Source organism: Octodon degus, unplaced genomic scaffold (genome assembly GCF_000260255.1).
Source record: "Octodon degus isolate 3935 unplaced genomic scaffold, OctDeg1.0 scaffold00103, whole genome shotgun sequence".
Lineage (NCBI taxonomy): Eukaryota > Metazoa > Chordata > Mammalia > Rodentia > Octodontidae > Octodon > Octodon degus.
In genome coordinates this window covers 231,254-250,740 of record NW_004524679.1, presented here as the reverse complement: position 1 = coordinate 250,740, position 19,487 = coordinate 231,254, and the positions used below count along the sequence as shown (strand labels likewise).

General features: G+C 35.1%; 1 protein-coding gene, 1 non-coding gene and 1 pseudogene across 2 annotated transcripts; all 3 read right to left on the bottom strand.

Moving 5' to 3' along the window:
• Nucleotides 1-2,103: 2,103 nt before the first annotated feature.
• Nucleotides 2,104-10,102, bottom strand: LOC101569653 (annotated as a pseudogene).
• Nucleotides 10,103-10,502: 400 nt separating this feature from the next.
• LOC111818820 lies at nucleotides 10,503-10,609 on the bottom strand. The gene has a single exon (XR_002822713.1). It is a non-coding gene; the product is annotated as a U6 spliceosomal RNA (small nuclear RNA).
• Nucleotides 10,610-15,082: 4,473 nt separating this feature from the next.
• Nucleotides 15,083-16,255, bottom strand: Fam46d (family with sequence similarity 46 member D). Its single transcript, XM_004638825.1, has one exon. The coding sequence runs from the start codon at nucleotides 16,253-16,255 to the stop codon at nucleotides 15,083-15,085; it is 1,173 nt and encodes a 390-aa protein (XP_004638882.1).
• Between the last annotated feature and the right edge of the window lie 3,232 nt (nucleotides 16,256-19,487).

Below are 19,487 nucleotides of genomic sequence, written 5' to 3'. Positions count from 1 at the left end.
ATATTAAAACAATAATATATCGTTGTTTTATATATTAAAGTAATTTAATTCTATAGGAATTTTTAAATGTGGAAGCTTATATTTCATGTATTAAATCTAAGTTGTTATGTGACTTCTTTTGTGTGTTTTTGAGACAGAGTCTCACCATGCAGTGCAGGCTGGCTTTGAGCTCACTTTGTAGCTCAATCTGGTCTCAAATTCACAACAATCCTCCTGCTTCAGCTTCCCAAATGTTGGGATTACAGGCATGTGACCCTTTACCTGCTGCTATGTGAATTTTTTTTTTTGTGATACCATGGATCGAACTCAGGACCTTGTGCTTTCCAGGCAGGCATTTATGTCGCTGAGCTATATCCCTGGCATGCTATGTGAATTTTAAAAAGAAAATTTTGTTGTTGTTGTTGTTTCCTCCAAATTTCCTTTACATAATTGGGTAAATATAAATTGACAAACAGAAATTTAATAAGACACATACAACAATTTAATGGAAGCTTATAATCTAGTTTCTTTCAATTTTTCTCAAATTCACCTTTGAGTCATTCCATCATGGTGCTCATAAGGAACTTAACATGTGCATAATACAGTTGAATGTCAAGTAAGTACTTATACTAAATTTTCCTATAATGCAATTATGAAGAACCTTCTCAAAACTTGTTTGTATGTAGAAAAGTGTGAGAGTCAAATATTCAACACAATATAAAAAATAATAAGAATCACATTTTTTGTTAGGCAGAGACTGTTTCTCCTTTTGCTTATGAATGAATTTTAGCTATAATAGCACTGAGATGAACAAATAAGTCACCTTTGAGTACACAAGGAAAAATAAGCACGTGCTAAGTGGTAAGTGTTGCTCCTACAGATTTGCTAGACCATCTCTACCTCTAACATGTCAGAAACTTAAAAATTTAGAGAATTCCTACATTAAGTGCAAGAAAAATTAAATGAGAAATTCCTTTAGATCAGAACTATGAAGTCATGTGGTTATACAAATTCTGCATTTGTGTAGAAAACATGAAACACATCTTTATTCTTTGCTTGGTCTTATCAGTCACCTAGCAGAACTTAATAGATACTTTTCCCAGAGAAACGGGCTGAGATATGTTTATATAACTTCAGTAAACCTCAGCACAACAGTAATGAGAGTTGCAGTATACTTTTGCTATGGGTCAAAACAAGGAAGGAGGTCATAGAAAAGAATAAATCAATACTGTTACAAACTGCAAAACTACTCCCTGCAATGTTATCAAGGTGCCACCTTCATTTTAACATAAGCATAGTAACATAATTCAAGATCAATAAATTAGAAATCTTCACAGTTAAAATTTACATTGTCTTTCAGCCATCATCATAATAACAATCAAAACATAAACACATAGGAAAGGGTACTATTAAATCACTTTGCTGGAGTTGACTTCTCGATGCATGAGCTTATTTTCTAATTGAAAAGGGATAGTGCATCTTCTTCTGCTTACAAGCTATGAGACCACTTTGAATTTTGCATTTTCTAACTGTAAACAGAATATAGCACGAGCAACAGTTTATAAATAAACTTGTTTTCAAGTATAGAGCCACCCCAACAATACACTATTTTCAAAGACCGAAGGCAAAAATTCCATTTCCAATGGAAAAAAAGAACTGTGCAAATAAGCTTAAATCTACTTTTGTGTACCAGTGTTATAAAATGCAGCTTTTAATAGAATCTTGACCCAAAAACCAGTAATTTCAGAAATGAATCTGGGTAGAGGGGACAAGAGTTATTTTATTTAGGAAAAATAGCCACTATCTTTTTCCTAATCTTTAACATGCACAATTTAAACATAAACAGCTGCTGTAGCACTTGACACAATTCCTATATAATGGAGCAATAACAAAAATCTACAGACAATTATCATTTTAAACATTTTACATAAAAATACCATCCTACTTTCCCTCCTAAGATTCTAAAATATTACATACTTTCCTCAACATCTGGATCCATCCAGGAATTTTAAGGAAAATTTGTGCATGATCTTAATTCCTATCCCCTGGTTTTTTGGACTCAGTGACAAAAGATCAAAACCACCAGAAATGATGGTTCACTTAAGTCAGACAAGAGACCCTGGCTCAGTTAGTCTCATAGGATGAAAGCAGTGCTGCATCAACTAGCTCTATGCAGGAGGGGCATGTGAAGAACCTCATCAACCAGTCATCGATACAGTCCAAGTGATAGATATGCATGCGTGGCAGAAATTGAATTGGGTCCCTGTAAACAAAGCCCATCATACAGATCACACACGCCTGGATCTTTTATTCTGATCCAGTTCTTCCAGGGTCACAAACTCCTTTAGACAGATTCTGTATAAGGCCCATTCTTTGAGCAACCCTAATTTGTTCCTCAGCAGTCAGCTGAGTCACAAGTCGAGTCTGGCTAGGTGTTGGATGATAAACTGGAACTGGAATTTTTCCTGTTATGGCAGCAGCAGCTCCTGCCCTGGCTCCCTGGCCTCCCTAAATCTTGCCTGGTTGGACTGAGACTTATAAAGCAGGGAGATGTCATTCAGGTGGGGTGGGGGATTTTGAGGCAGTTCCCTATCTTTGGGGCTGAGTCACGTGATCTGACTGTAAGCCTCTCGGTGGTCTCCTCCACTACCCCATGAAGGCTGTTCTAACTGGTTTACAGTCTAATCCTCACCCGTCTCCTGTGCAATGTGCAGACAATCTCCTTTAAAAGAAAATTTAAATGCTTTGACTTACAATTTTATACATCCAAGTCTTTTTTGTTTCCTTAGACAAGGTTACACTAAGCAGTTCAGGCTTGCCATAAACCCACTATATCATCCAGGTTGGCCTCAAATGCACAATGCTGCTCCTGCTTCAGCCTCTGAAGTACAGTACTGGTACTACAGACTCGTGCCACTAACCTGAAATATTATTTAAATAACTTTTCTTTGTATTTTAGTACAGTGTCTACAGGGTCTCACTACATAGATCGGACCTGTAGTGACCTGCCTATGTTCAGCCTCCCAAGAGTTGGGATTACAGCCGCCCGCAACCAGGCCCAGTCTCAATTGCCTTCTCAGGGGCGGGGCTGGCACAGCACACTAGGGATCCAACCTGGCCGCTGCATCTCCCTAAGCAGGCACTTTAATCTGCTGAACTATTTTGCCAGCCCTAAATAACTTTTTAAAGAACTCCCAAGAATTATGCAAGAGCACACATAACAATGCTTAAAAGTACACTACTTCCTACTAAAAGACTGAACATTTATTTAATTTATAGTTTACATTGGTCTGAACTCTGAATGATCCAGTAACTCAATTAAATGATTTCTTCACATTTAGCTGGCTAAAATTACAAGGTTCTTCAGAACTTATAAGTGAATTTTTATCTTTAGAATCATAACCTAACTTAAAGTGTTGTCAGTGTTCTCTAGTTAAGAGATACATCATTCTAAGAAATCTTAAAAAATCAGTGCTTCCAAAATTGTATTCTTCACAGTGCACACATGAAAGTTAATTTTTCTAAATGGAATCATGTATGAACAAATCCTACTAGACTCAATAATCATGAAATTTTCAGACTCCATCTTCACTAGGAACTAAATTTGAAGTGGTATAATTTTATTTTGTGGTAACATAAACAATAATAAATGGCTACCTCATTTTGTATCTTTGCACCTTACCACTGTGAGAACAAACAACTGTCACTTTAGTTAACATGGAAAAAGTAAAAGAGAAACAGGGGAATTAAAGCCTTTATCTTCCAGAGGGTAACTTTACATAATAATAACATACCATACATTTCAAAAACCTAGAAGAAAAGATTTTCAAAGTTTTCCCATTGTAAAAATAATAAACATTTGGGGAAATAAATGTTTAATTCAGTTGAAACACTATACAATATATATTAAAATATAATAGTACTCCATTGATATGTACAATTTTATGTTTTATGTATCAACTAAACCAAATATTTTTAAAAGCTAAAAGAAAACCTTAGCTTGACAAAAAAGGGGATCACATGCTCTCTTTTTGGAAAATGTTAGGATTACCTGGAGTTTTCTTTTATATCCCTTTTATAGAGGTACAATCCTTTATTAAGTAAACAGCAATAGAATTTCATATAAATATATTTATAACACATTAAATATAGTGTTTGATATTTTTAAATCAGATAACTTTCTTGACAGTTTCTATTTTGTTAATATATTATTTACCTGGAAAATATCTTTTACTTTAGAGATGAATTTGGTTGACTTCAAAATAAGTCAATTTTAATGTGAAATATTAATTTACACTTATTATTCTGCTGATAGCATGTCAAAATAGTTTACTTAATGGTAAATACAGAATTGTAATAGCTATTTGACAACAATTATTTGAAGTTTGCTACCTGTGGTTTTTCAAGGCATTTAATCCTCAATATTCCCAAAATAACTATAAAATTCAGTGTAGTTGCTCAGATTACAGATATTAGCATACAGAGTTAGTGAAAGTGAAAATTTTAAACATTTACTGCTACTTTCAAAAAATGATGGAAATTAGTACGCTAATCATTCTCCTTTCCCTCATCTTCATTGTTTATTCCTTATGTTCAGTTTCTTCCCATTTTAGTATATGTATTACACTTTTCACATTTTATTTATTTTTTCAGGTTCTTATACTAGGGAAACAATAGGATATTTACCCATGTAGGTCTGACATTTCATTTATGGGTGTAGCCTCTAGTTACATCCATTTACCTACACAGCTTTCAAGATTGTCTTTATTTATACCTGAGTAAATAATCCATTGAATAAAAATACCACAAAATTTTTTATCCATTCCTTAGGTGATGGACACCTTGGTTTCCAGGATTTGGCTATGACATATTGTGTTGCTATAAACATGGGTGCACAGTGAACGGGTTTGGCCCCTTTGTCAAAGATAAGGTGGCTGAGTGTATTTGTATTTGTATCTGCATCTTCTAATCTGTTCCACCTATTGTCAGGTCTGTTTTTGTGCCAGTAGCATGCTGATTTTATCAGAATAGCTTTGTAATATAATTTCAACTCGGAGATTGTAATGTCTCCTGCCTTGCTTTCATTGGGCAGGTTTGCCTTTTCTATTCAGTGTTTTTTGATTTCAAATAAATTTTAGGAATGTTTTCTCTAGATATCTGTGGTACGTTGATGGTATTTTGATAGGGACTGGATTAAATGTGTGTAACAATTTGGGGAATATGGCCATTTTCATAATGTTGGTTCTTCCTACGCAGAAGGAAGGTTTCCACTTTCTGGAATCCTCTTTTATCTCTTATTTTAGAGTATTGTAATTTTCATTGTATAGATCTTTTACTTCCTTTGTTAGATTAATTCCTGTTGGGTTTTTTTTTGGGGATGCTATTGTGAAGGTATTGTTTCTCTAATTTACCTCTCAGTGTGTTTGTTATCTGTACAGAGGAATGCTATTGACTTTTTAGGTATTGACTTTGTATCCTGCTATTCTACTGAATTTGTGTATTAATTCTAAGAGCTTCTTGGTTTAGTTTTTTGGGTCTTCCAAGTAAAGTATCACATCATCTGCAAATAAAGATAATTTAACTTCTTCTTTGCCTATTCTTATTCCTTTTATTTCTTTCTCTTGTCTAATGGCTGTAGCTAATGATTCCAGAACTATATTGAATAGGAGGGGTGATAGAGGACATCCTTGTCTTGTACCCGATCTAAGAGTAAAAGATTTCAGTTTTTCTCCATTTAGGATTATGTTAGCTCTTGGGTTTTCATAAATGGCTTTTACCAGATTGAAGTAGAGGCCTTCTATTACAATTTTCTGTAGGACTTTGGACATGAATGAGTGTTGGACTTTGACAAAAGCCTTTTCTGCATCAATTGAGATCATCGTATGGTTTTTGGATTTGGCTCTATTGATATAGTGTATTTTAAAAATTTTTTTCAATTTTTTAATTAATTTTATTGAGAAATAGCAGTGAGACAGTTTAAAAACTGATTAATAGGACAGCTTCAATAATTAATACATTGCATATTATTATCTTAGTGGTTATTCACAGTACAAGATGCAGACATGATATCTTGTCCAAATACTATTAGTACAATTTTTTTTCTCATTGAATTAAGAAAAAGTTGCTATATACCTATCCCAACCATTTTGTATATATAGATACAAAATGATTCTTCCTTTTTATACCCTTTTTTTGTTTAGTTTTGTTAGAGATGGGTATTCCATTGCCATTTAAATATGGTGGTGCGTGAATTCAGCAAAATAATCCAATATAGTCCAGTAGTCCATATTAGTAGTTGGTTATCCATAGGACTGGCAATGTTAGAAGTTGTTGACTTGAGCCTTTCACAGCTCAGCATATTAATATGGCTTTACTTTTTATACTTCATTTTTATACTTTTCTGCTGGATGGTTAAGACTAAGATAAAACAAGGTCTATATAATAAGAAATGTATCTTTTGTATCTGAGAAGGTCAGTCAAGTCCCCTCAGGATTTATCCTATTACCTGTACTGCAGTTTGCAGATCTTTTGTCAGTGTCAGTCATGTGGATGTGTCACGGTCATTGCTTGACCAATTTGCTCTCTGTGAAAGCCTGGGAGAATGTTTTCTCTCCATGTGACTCTCCTTAGGCACATTCTACATCATCAATCACATTGCTCTGTGGCCCCATAATTTCCTTGATCAGAAAATTTGGAGCACAACTGAGGTACATGATGTTACAGTATAGGTTCTGCTATGTCCTGAGTCTTCACTTACCTTGAAAGGCTAGGGCCAAAATGTTGGCTGTTCTTGCAGCTTTTCTCTAATTTTTGGTCTGCAAACTTAGGTTTAACCCTCCAGAAGAGAAGCTTATTATTACCCTACAACATAGGCAGTTGGGTTTAACCTAACTATCTGTCTGAATATCAAACATCTTAGGCATAACATGGAACAGGTATTTTCCATCTAGTATTGATATGTCAAACTTTAAATCTCTACACAATATGGAGGAAAAAAATTTAAAAATAAAAAATGTTTAAAAATTTGAATAAACCGTTACATAGTTTTACACAGAAATTTAGAAATCTAACCATATACAGCATTGTAGCAGGAAGTGACATTTTTTTCTTGTCTCTTTTTCATTTATTACCCCCCTTTTTTAAACAAACATTTACTTGAGGGACAGCATGTCAATAACTGGTATGTCACGAGACAAGCAGCGCGTATTTAGAAGACCAGAATGACAGGCATTCCAAGGGTGACCATTCTATTACACATTGCTTTCTTTTTTTTTTTTTTCTGGTGGTAGCAGGGATTGAACTCAGGACCTTTTTGCTTGCCAGGCAAACAGTTATTCCACTGAGCTATCTCACTGGCCCCTACACATTGCTTTCTTCAGTGCAGTTGCTTAGTTTACAGGTATCAGCATATATAGTTAGTCAGGGTGAGAATCCTACCAATTAACTGCTAATTTCAAAAACCTGCTGTTTCTCAGGATCATTGCCTTACCCATCTTGTGTGTGTATAAATCTATGGCTTTGCCCCCTGTTACATTTCCTAGCTTTTTTTCCCCTGCTTTCTCTTCACTGTCTAATCCTCAAGTTCTCACCTTCCTTTTAATTCTGTTATACCTTTCTATTTGTCTTCTTTTGAGTTCTTATACTAGAGAGACTATATGTAATTTACATATGTGGGTTTTGTTTATTTCACTTATGAGTATATCTTCAAGTGGCAACCACTTAAATATAAAAGCTTCCAGTATGTCATTCTTCATAGCTGAGTAATACTCCACTGTATAAAAATACCACACATTTTTCATTCATTCCTCAGGTGATGGGCATCTTGGTTGTTTCCAAATTTTGGCTATCACAGATTGTGCTGCTATAAACATAGGAACACATTTATCACTATGATATGAGGTCTTCAGATCCTCCGGGAAAATTCTCAGTAGGGGGATAGCAGGTTTGAATGGGATTTCCAGTACTAGTTTTTTAAGGAGTCTCCACACTGATTTCCATAATGGTTGCACCAGTCTACATTCCCACCAGCAGTGGAGAAGGTTCTTTTTTCCCCACAGCCTCTCCATTTGTTTTTGGTTAATTTCTTTATGATAGCCATTCTTTCTGGGGTGAGACGGTATCTCAGTGTTTCTTTAATTTGCATGTCACAGATGGCTAGTGATGTGGAGCATTTTTTCATATATTTATTCGCTTAATTTCGTCCTCTGAGAAGTGTGTGTTCATCTCAGATGCCCATTTTTGGATTGGGTCTTTAAATTTTGGGGCCATAATGGTTGTTAGTTCTTTATAAATTCTAGAGAGCAGACTTTTGTCTGAGTGCTTATTAGTCAAGATTTTTTTCGAGATTTGTGGGTTGACTTTTCACTTTGTTGGTAATTTCTTTTGACATGCAAAAACTTCTCAATAAGAGGAGGTCCCAGTTAATTCTTTCAGCTATTACCTGTGCGTCAAATCTGACTTTAAATTCATGACAATACCCGAACGTATCCAAACGTATGCCTGTGGTGCTGACCAGAAAGCCCACCCATAAATGTCACTGGTCCATCCACTCTCTTACTCCTTGAGGCCCTAGCTAATGGCCCTTCTCATGTAAATTCACAATTCCTGCTTTCTGGCAGTGATTTCCCTGTTATCTGGGGAAAGAAGGAAGCACCACAGAGCCCACACAAGGGGCACCACTTCTGCAACCTCCTGTACCTTACTCATACATAAGGGCATTCACAGAGAGCACATTGGCCAAGCAATGGCTGTGACTCATCCACATGGCTGACACTGACAAAGGTTCTACAATCTGAGGTGCAGGATCTCAGGATAAATCCTGAGGGGATTTCACTGACCTTATCAGACCCAAAAGCTACAACTCTTGTTGCATAGGTCCTGCTTTACCTTGGTCTTGGCCATCCAGCAGAAAAGTATAAAAACGAAATATAAGAAGTAAAGCCATGCTGTTATGTTGAGCTGTGGGGGACTTAGGTCAACAATTTCTGACATTGCCAGTCAAGCGGAAGACCCAGTACTATTATGGGCTACTGGACTCTTTTAGAATATTTTGCTGAGTTTACACACCTATAATATTCAAATAATGGAACTTAACAAAAAAAAGGTATATAGACGATTGTATCTGTGTATTCAAAGTGGTTTGGATAGATATATAGTTACATTCTCTTAATGAATAGAATGATTCTTGTACAGCAATTAACCACTAGGAAGAACGTATGCAGTGTGTTAATTATTGAAACTGTCCTACCGATTTGATTTGCAACTGTTTCATTGCTATTTGTTTATCAATAAAATTATGGGGGAAAAAAGGGCATTACCCTCGCTAAGGTGAAGAGCCCCTCCAACGCTCTTGGCTCCTAATCAAGGATACTGCCTAAGGGGTCAGGGTGTGGGCCAGTGGCAGAGCATCTGTGCAGCATTTACCAGGTTTAAAGTTTGATGATTCCCGTCACTGAGTGAATTAATCCACTGAAGACATGGCAGCATTGCCTACAGGAGTTTGCTGAGCCAGACTGTCCAATAATTCCACTGAAGTTCCAATCTGAGTGACGGATGGAGTCCGAACAATATTCCTAGCTCCAAAAGGGTGTTGGCTTCCTTCTCTGGATTTAAGCCCTGAAATTTTGAAGATAGCACTTGCCTTTCCATTTGTGACAAATCCTAGGAGTTGGCATACTGGCATTTCATTTGAATCAGGATAGAAAAAGTAGACAGATCCTCCCATTCCCTCAGGTAACGTGACTGTTCTCAGCATAAAAACCACTACATGGTTGATATTTTCATAATCAGGCAAGTAAAAAACAAATTTATCCTCTGCCACTTGCTGTGCAGCTGTTTGCACCTAAATTTCAGTTATTTTATCCACCAACTTCAATGCCATTATGTGTATTTGTACCAGGATCCTCACAAAGGTGCCCGAGCAGCTCATCTTTGACAGTGTGCTAGAGACCAGATTAAAATCCCGCATTTACTCGTGATTCGTGTCATGTGTTTGGCGAGCATTTACACTACCTGCTGAGTTTAGGCTCCTCTGCTGAAAGCAGTGACTAGGAAGGCTGTGGGTGCTACCGTAGTGGAGCCCAAGAAGCTTCCAGAATCTGCGAGTGGAAGTCAGCTGCTCCATTCCTAGGTGACTCGGTCAGCAGCGGGAACTGATATAGTGTATTACATTCATAGATTTGCGTATGTTGAACCATCCTTGCATCCCTGGGATGAATCCTACCTGGTCATGGTGTGTGATCTGCTTGATGATTTGCTGTATTCTATTTGCTAGGATTTTATTGAGGATTTTTGCATCTATGTTCCTGAGGAAGATTGGCCTGCAGTTCTCTTTTTTACTTGTGTCTTTCTCTGGTTTTGTTATCAGTATAATACTTGCCTCCAGGACTGATTTTGGGAGGATTGCTTCCTTTTCAATATTACTGAGGAGTTTGAGGAGTATAGGGATTATATTGCCCATAAATTTCTTGTAGAATTCTGCTGTGTATCTATCAGGACCTGGACTTTTCTTGGTTGGTAGGTTTAAGAATGTGGACCGTTTCATGAATGTGTACGTCATCCTTGAACAAGGGCCATGCTAATCTTCTCTGTATCATTCCAATTTTAGTATAGGTGCTGCCAATGCGAGCACTGTCTATTAATTTAGAGTGTGATATTGGCCCTTTTGTCACTGTCCTCCATCTTTTGGTATAGGGCTTTCACGACATTATTCCCCAAGTGCTCCAGATATTATCACCCAAGGGAAAACATGTGGTTAAGCAGATATGGTATTCCAGTTACGGTGTATAATTAGCAATAGTAATGACAGCAAGTGAAATTTAGAAATGCACAATATTTAGCAACTAATGGTTTTATAGTTTAGACCATAGGAGCAAACATTATAGCTGTATAACAAAGCTGATCATAAATTGGGATCTTGTATGTAAACTATTTTCCTTGATTTCTGTCTGGCTACCTCCCCTTCTTGTACGTGGAGTCTTCCAGGCAGGTTAGTTCACCCGTTACCTCCTGCCACCTCTGTGCCTGGAGGTTCCTCCCTGTTAATCTGGCACACAGTGGGCCCCACTGGACCTACCAATATGACTCAGCTTACTGTGTCCAGGCGTGGGCTTAGGCCTTCCATGCCACAGAACTCAGTCTTCTGGGCCTGGCCACAAGCCTCTGCTCCTCTGTGCCACTGAAGCTGGCCTGATGCACCGGGCTGCAAGTCTCAGCTTTATTAGAATTTTAGAAAATATTTCAAGTTCTACCATTAGTTCAGAAAATACGTGAAGTTACCCCCTATAAACAACCATTAAATTACATGGATTGAGTCATCCAATCCATTACTTTTAATTTGTAAGTGTAAGGAAAAAATGTGCAAGAAAGCCCTTTCAAAACACTTCACTGTTTGAAAGGCCAATTTATATATTTATAGTAGTTAATCATTTTGTCTGGTGGAACTAACAGTTATATCTAAATTGTGATAAAGTGATTTGAATTTTTGAAAGCTCTTCAAAACTCACATGCACAAAATAATCTATAAATTATCTATTATTCTTTAGAGGATATATACATATATATATATATATATATACACACATATATAAACAAGAAGTTTTTTGTTATTTTTATTGTTATTGTAGTACATTAAGCACAAAATTTTGTGAATAATCTCACATTCTTTCATAATAAAACAAAGAAAAAGGGAACAACCCGCTCGGGCCCCCCTCCTGTCCCTCTCTTGGACAGGAGCTTTCTTTCTCTGAATAAATATATTCTGCTCATAAAAAAAATAAAAAAGCAAAAACTATAATGTGTTAAATCCAAAGACAAGTTACATGTTAAATTGGTCACAAATAGCACACAATCCAAATGGTAGATGCTTGCTCAAGCTTGTGAAATTCAAGAATTTTCTTCATCAAAGTACTTAAGAGAAATATACCGACATTATAATAAGCTACTTTTGGTTATAAATGCTGAAGACATGTTTATAAAATACATTTGATCAGCAATACAATTTGTTATACTTGTGTAAATTATACTACTATAATATACAAAACAGCTTTAAAAAGGAAAGTACAATTGAAAACAAATTGTCATAGTCATAGATAATAGTATTTTACATACTAATAAAATAAGTGAATCTCAGAATAGCTTAAGAGCTTTATACCTTGCTAAAAAGTTCTTCATGAAAATGTTGGCAAAATTATACTCTCATACATCTCACAATCCTGTTTGCATGTTCATTTACAAAGTCAATTATTTTTCAAATCTTCTGAGTAGAATTTCTGTGTTCTTATATCCATATAACTTTGAAAAGCACAATAAATTTTAAAACGTGAATTACACATTACTGTCTTCTATATAGTTGTTCAGATCACAGATATAAGCACAGAGAGTTATTCTAAGTGAAAATTCTACATATTAACTGCTGTTTTAAAAAAACTTAGGGAAATTTTTAGTACCTTGGCCATCCTGAACAACTTGCATGTTGTTCTCCATGCCTTTTTTCCTGTCTTTTCTCCTTTCTCTTATCTTTGTTGTTCAATCTTTAAGTTCTGTTTTACTATATCTGATATAACCTTCAGGTTCTATTTTTTTTTAATTCTTACACTAAGGATACTATGTAATATTTAGACATGTGGGATGGTTAGTACAAAAAAATCAGGCTTGAATATTTGTCATCAAGAAAAACAAGAGGGACAAGAAAAAAAATTAAAGTTTCTGAAAAACAAGCAGTAATATGCAACTATATATCCAATCTTACATAACTACATCTATGAATCTGAACAAGGGATTTGATGACAAAAATAGATAATATGTCAATATTTGTTAATCAGCTATTTTATTCTGGAAATTTGTAACATATGCATTGTTGTATGCCATCCTGTTCCTGTCATTGTTGCTTATTGCTTTTGTCTTTTACTTTTAAAAATGAATAATATTAAGTTTAATAAAAATTAAAAACTTGAAAAATTTTCTCAATTGTATATTTTAATTTGTCGCATTTTCAAAGTTGAGACTATTTCCAGATAAAAGGACTTTTAGTCATATCTTGAGGCATTTGGCATACTATATTTATCAATGTCCAACATTAAGATATTATTTTAAAGATAAATTGTAAAAAGCATTTAATTTGTATGCATTTGAATAGAACATTGCTAATATGGAATTTGGGCAAAAGATATTTTTTCATTTGAGATTAAGTCATAGCTATTCTAGCTCTGATATTTTGTCTTGTGTTACTCATAAATATAATTTATTTTCATGTACTCACACTAGCTGAAAAGAAATATTACTTAGGGTAAAACCAATGATGAATATTTAGCCAACAAAAAGTATAGACAGATTGCTGAATTCATATTATTTCTAAATTGTGCATTTGTCCCAGAAAAGGGAGAGAGTTCACACAATTTAAAGCTTCAGGATTTTGTGATATAAATATAGTTACTAAAAATATTTTTATCACTAATAGTGCTGTGGTATAAAATATATAAAAAATACTAGTATTTGAAAAGTCATACAAAATGTTTTTCCTGTGTTCAATATTGTAATACAGAGAAGACAGGCTAGACTCAAAAAGTGACATATTCTTAAAATATAACCTTTGGATCAGCTTGTAATGGAAAAGAAAATTGATGTTAAATGAAGAATGAGATGGTAACTAAGAAAAAGTCAGAGGGAAATAGAAATATTAAAATTCTCTAATGGTCTTATAAATATTCACTCAGGATAGCTCTTGATCATCCCAGATAATATTGGTCATGGATTATTTTCATTATAGTAAGGAAATATAGTTTTAATCCCTAGATAGATTTGCCAGTAGTATTTTTGTTGTAGTTAAGTAGTTATTCAGATCTACACTAAATATATACGATTAATGAATAAAATACAGTACTTTGTGAAATTCCAGAATTGAGGAAGCACTTCAGTGGTATGTTAAAAAATAATACTTGGTAATCACAAAATGAAGTAATGCTTCATTTAGTGCAAATGAATATACATTCACTTATAAAAACTTAATGCTTCAGACATATTAAAATGATACTCAATATTTCACAAAAATGGTAAATGTTATGGTTCAAAAATCTCTGCCTCTTGCCACTTTTGGACATTTAGAGATTCTTTTAAATAGATGATGGTAGAAAGTTTTTACATCCAGAGTTGGCTATTTCATCCTTTTCAAGTTATATAGGAGGAGGAAGGAAGTAGGGAGGAAGGGAAGGAGGGAGGGAAAAAGGGAGGAGGGGGAGAGAGAGAGAGAGAGAATCAGAGAGAGAGACAGAGACAGATAGAGGCACATAACTGGTCACAGTATTAGTTGTGCATCTGGATGGTATTATTTTTCAGATCTACATCAGAGCTAAAAGTCAAATTAATAGATCATAAATGTTTTTGAAAATATTTTTGCACCATGTCTTTAAATTTTTAAACTTCATTTAATTAAGGAGAAATTACTTCAGAGTCCAGGATTTTATATCTTTTGAATGTATTTTCTTCAAAATTATACATTTATATTAATTTCTAAAAAATTGGCACCAGTATAAGTCATGAGAAAAAAAAAGAATTTGGCAAAGGGATTGATTAAAGAAAAAAGTTTGCACTTGTCTCCATTATATTTGTGGATTTTAAGACATGCGGTTTTTATTTTAGTCAAAGATATACACGTCTGTATTTTTCATAACAAATTTGAAAGCGTTAACTAGCAAACAGGAAGTGAGTCAGTTCAAGTATTTCTCAACATTAGAAGAAAATTATAACTTGTCAGTGAAACGCGAAAATCATTTAAGCTTGTCAGCTCTCAGAAGATAATGTACAGACCAGTGAGATAGCTCAGCGATCTAAAATGTGTGCTTAGGCAAGCTTTGGCAGGTGCAGGGGACCTCGGTTTGGTCCCCAGCATCACATGCCATGGCAGCCCTGCGCTCAGGGTGACCTGAGCTGAAAAAAATGTATTTATTCTGATGGTTTAAACTGTAAATGATGAAAAATACTTTTTAAAGGCATAAAAACTAAAAAATAAAACACGAATTTTATAAAACTTGAAAACTTGCCTTTAAGAAGTATTTAATTAAAGCAGTGTTTCTGTTGTATCTGTGTTGTTTAATTTGTATGTGTGTTCTTAAAACATAGCATTTGGCACATTAAAGGGCAATACATGATATTGCTGGAAGAAAATAGGTGGTGGTCTGGATATTACATGGTAAAGAGGGTGCACTTGTTCAGCAACAAAGTATGGAGCAGGTTGATAAAAGCATGTTACACTTTCTGCATTAGGTAGAGCATTCTGTTCTCCAAGTACATTCAAAGCCATACGAGCGATCATGTTCAGAGTTTCTCTTCTTTCACGAGCCATGAGGCAAACAGTGCTTTTGTTCACAATGTCATGCAAAGTCTTAAGGTAGTTATACTTGCTGTTTTCTTCTCCTATGAAATGGTTGAGTAAGTAGGATTCAATTTTCTTTTGCTGGTTGGCTATATCAGGAAAATCAATGAAAAACCTAGAGCACATATAACGTTCTAAGATCTTGATTTCTTCTTCACAAGCTGGCTTAAAATCATGAACCAGCAAGTTGCTGTACTTCAGAAGACCACCACCTCTAATTTCTTCAGGATTCCTGGTAAATATAAGCTTGTCTTTTAAATGAGTCATTGCTTCTTGGAAATTGCCATACATGCTTTCCGCTACCAAAACAGGACAGGATTCTTCGGTTAACTTAGCATTTTTGTCATAGTACAAGTCCAACATGGGATCCAAAATAATTTGAAAGGAGTCCACGCTAAATTCAAACTGTCGTTTGAGTGAATTCACAAATTTTAGCTCTACATTCTTCCCATTGTTATTTGAAAGAGAGATGAGACTCCAGCGATCATGTTCATTGCAAATTTTGACCATCTTCTCCACATAAGCCCCTTTCATATTTTTCAGGGTAATCCTTTCTCTTTTTGTAGCTTGTGGTAAAAAGTCAATTAGACAGCTTAGAACCGTGTCCTTAACAATATGAAATTCTTCATCAGTTGGTATTACAACACCAAAAATAATGTCCACATCCTTATAGGTGATTCCACTATGGCTTGAAAGCACATAACTTGCTGTGGAACCATTCAATCGGGTATCTTTGACATTAATTCCTTGTTTTATGAGTTGCTCTTTCACAATGTGAATGATATCTTTTGGTTTTACCTCCAGTGTGGGGAAATTTCCCCTTCCATGAACTGGAACTACTTCATCTAACACATGATCCAGGGCTAGAGCTTGATCCCAAGAGAGATTGCTGAATCTGCTTTCAGACATTGTGAAGTCAGTAGATCAACTATGGAGCAAGCAAAATATTGAAAGGAAACATCAGCATCTTCAAACCAATGTTATAATGACAGCACATGAAAAAGTTGAAAACATACAAATACTAAAAATAAAGCGAGTTAATAATGGGAAATAATTTGTAAATGTACATAAGCATGTTCAAATCCAGTAAAAGAAAAGTCACAATGATTTTATCAAAACTGTTAGAAGAGCCAGCAAGATAGCTCAGCAGACTAAGCACCTCCTTTGGCAAGTGCAGGGACCAGGGTTTGATCCTTGGACCTGCATGCCATGCTGGCCCCACCTCTGGGGTATGCAAAGCCATGAATTGAGTCTGGGCATGGTGGTGCATGCCTGCAATCCCAGCAATTAGGAGGCTGAAAACAGGAGAATCACTACAAGTCTGAGCTGTGTAGTGAGACTCTGTACTAAAAACATAAATGTAAAACAAAAACAAAAACAAAAACTGTTAGCTTCATTGGTAAATGAAACTAGATTTTGCAAGAATTTTTTTGAGCTGTAGTTATTATTAGTGTGAAATGGTGGACTTTCTTAACCTTTATTCATGCAAATACTATAATGATGGTGTTTGGTGTTAATAAAATCTGTTCATGAGATAATCATAGAACATTATTCAGGTTAATCATCATGAATTTTGATCAAGGCTGGCCAGGTGGTGAGTGAAGGAAAGTGATTATAAGAAGTGCACCAGAAGAAAAGTGGTCCACTGTGGCGGGGGTGATAGAGAAAGCCAGTTTGGGGGAAGCTAAACAGAGAGAAAAACTTAGTAGACCAAAATCTAGTTTTGAAAGGTTTTGAAAAGGAAAATCTGGTTCAGAAAGGTTTTGAAAAGGAAGCTGGACTGCAGTATCTCTTACACTTCAAGTCCACTCTACATGCAATCCAGTGATCTAAATAGTACCTTTCACAGGCATTTTAGGGTAACCCTTACTAAAATTGTGCATGGAAGATCCAAATTTAAGCTAATTATTAACATGTTAACAGGTTTTGACATTCTCAGTTTCCCTCAACCTCCAATTTCAATTCCTCCATCTGTATACATCCTCTAGCTCCAAAAATATTCTCTCAACTCCCCTTAACACTAGCTCTTTACTCAAAACCAATCATAGAAGTATCTGATCTCCTGTATTTTACCTATTGATGTTTCTCTTCTCTCACTCTTCTTAGTGACTTAACACCTTCCTTTTACTCTTCTTTTCATCCACCCTCCCTCTATACCCCAGTTGTACTATTGCTAGCAGTATAGTACAGTCTGTAAGGAACATTGATAAAAGGTTGAAATTGTTTAAACAAGTTTTAACGTATATGACTGATACATTCTTGGATCTGTTGATATTGCTATAACTAGCAAGGATTTCTTGAGAAATCGAGTCCAAGTCCATTAGACTTAAACAGTAAAAGAGGTAGATTAATAAACACAAAGGCAAGATCACATCACTGGAAAGCAGACGTAAAGAGATCTCTATAATGGCTTTAATTGAATCTCAGTCCTCAGCAAATAAAGCACAACAATGGTGACAAAATAAAAAGCCAAATGGTTGAATTATATAAAATGATAAAACAACAAAGGTCAATGAGTGCAAAGACCATGTATCTATACAGCTATATAATCTTAAACAAAATGGCGAGTGAACTTGAAAAAAGAGACAAAAAAAGCACTGCTAACTACCAAGTTTCAAACTACAAATGATAAATTTAGGTAAGAATTAGGGTCCATGAAAAGACATCAACCCGAAATTCAGACAATGAAAAATTCTACTGAATGTATGAGCAAAAAATTTGACGATTTCAGGAGAGAGTGCCAAATATAGAAGATAGCGCTGATAGATGCAACCGTATACCAATAGAAACCTTTTAAACAATAACAAAATAGAGGAAGTTGATTCAGGAATTGCTAGGTTATTAAAAGAAGACTCACCTAAGATTAACTGGAGTCAGAAAAGTCAGAACAAACCACGAATGGTAGAAAAATATTATATAAAGAAATTATAGCAGAAAACATTCCACGTATGGAGAAAGGATTTAATATACAGGTAAGACATAGAAAATCCCCAAATAGCCATGACCAGAGAAGTTCCTCACATCATCTATTAGTCAAAGTACCAGAAGTCCAACACAAAGATAGCATCTTATAAGAACAGAAAGAAAAACAAATAAGGACTTATAAAGGTAAACCCAAAACAATTATAGCAAATTTCTCAACACAAACCTTAGAGGCTAGGACAGCATCCAGTAAAGTATTAAAATCCCTAAAAGAAAACAACATTCAACCAATAGTACTATATTCTGCAACCCTATCTTTCAAAATTGGTAGTGAAATTAGGACCTTCCATGACATAAAACATCTTAATTCATGACCATGCAACCAGCACTCCAGAAAATACTTAAGGATATCCCAAACACAGATAATGAAACCAACAATGTCATAAGGTTCATGTAATGTGTAAATCAAGCAAGGTGGTCAATTATGAAAAAATGATGAAAGAAAAGGGAATGAACAGCAGAAAAAAATGCAATGAAAGCAATGTCAATAGCCTTCAGTATTAATTCTCAATGTAAATGTTCTCAACTCCCCAGTTAAAAACACAGACAGGCAGAAAGGATATAGAAAGAGACCCAACAGTGTGCTGCATACAAGGGACATATTTAATCTAAAAAGGAATCCATAGATTAAAAACTAAATGATGGAAAACAATATTCAATGCAATGTGTCCATGATCAAGAAAACAAGCAGGAACCCTATTTTCAAACAAGGTGAACTTGAAGTCAAGACTGATTAGAAGTGCCAAAAACTGTCTCTATATATCAGGCAAGGGAACAATTCAACGGAAAGAGATAACAAATACATATGTAAATATATATGAACCAAATTCCAGCATGCACAACTTCATAAAATAAATATGACTAACTATAAAAGGTCAGAGAAACATCGATGCAATCATCTATACCTTGTTGAACGAGAGAACATGTTAATCTCAGGAGCACATAAAACTTTCTCCAGAACTGATAACATACTAGAACACAAAGCGAGTTTAAATAAATACAAAAGGAGGGCAGGGAGAGAGCTCAATAGAATAAGCGTTTGCCTGGCAAGCGCAAGGTCCTGAGTTCAATCCCCAGTACTGCAAAAATAAATAGATAAATAAATAAATGCAAAAGAATCAAAATCAATCTATATAAATTATCATACCATAGTACAATA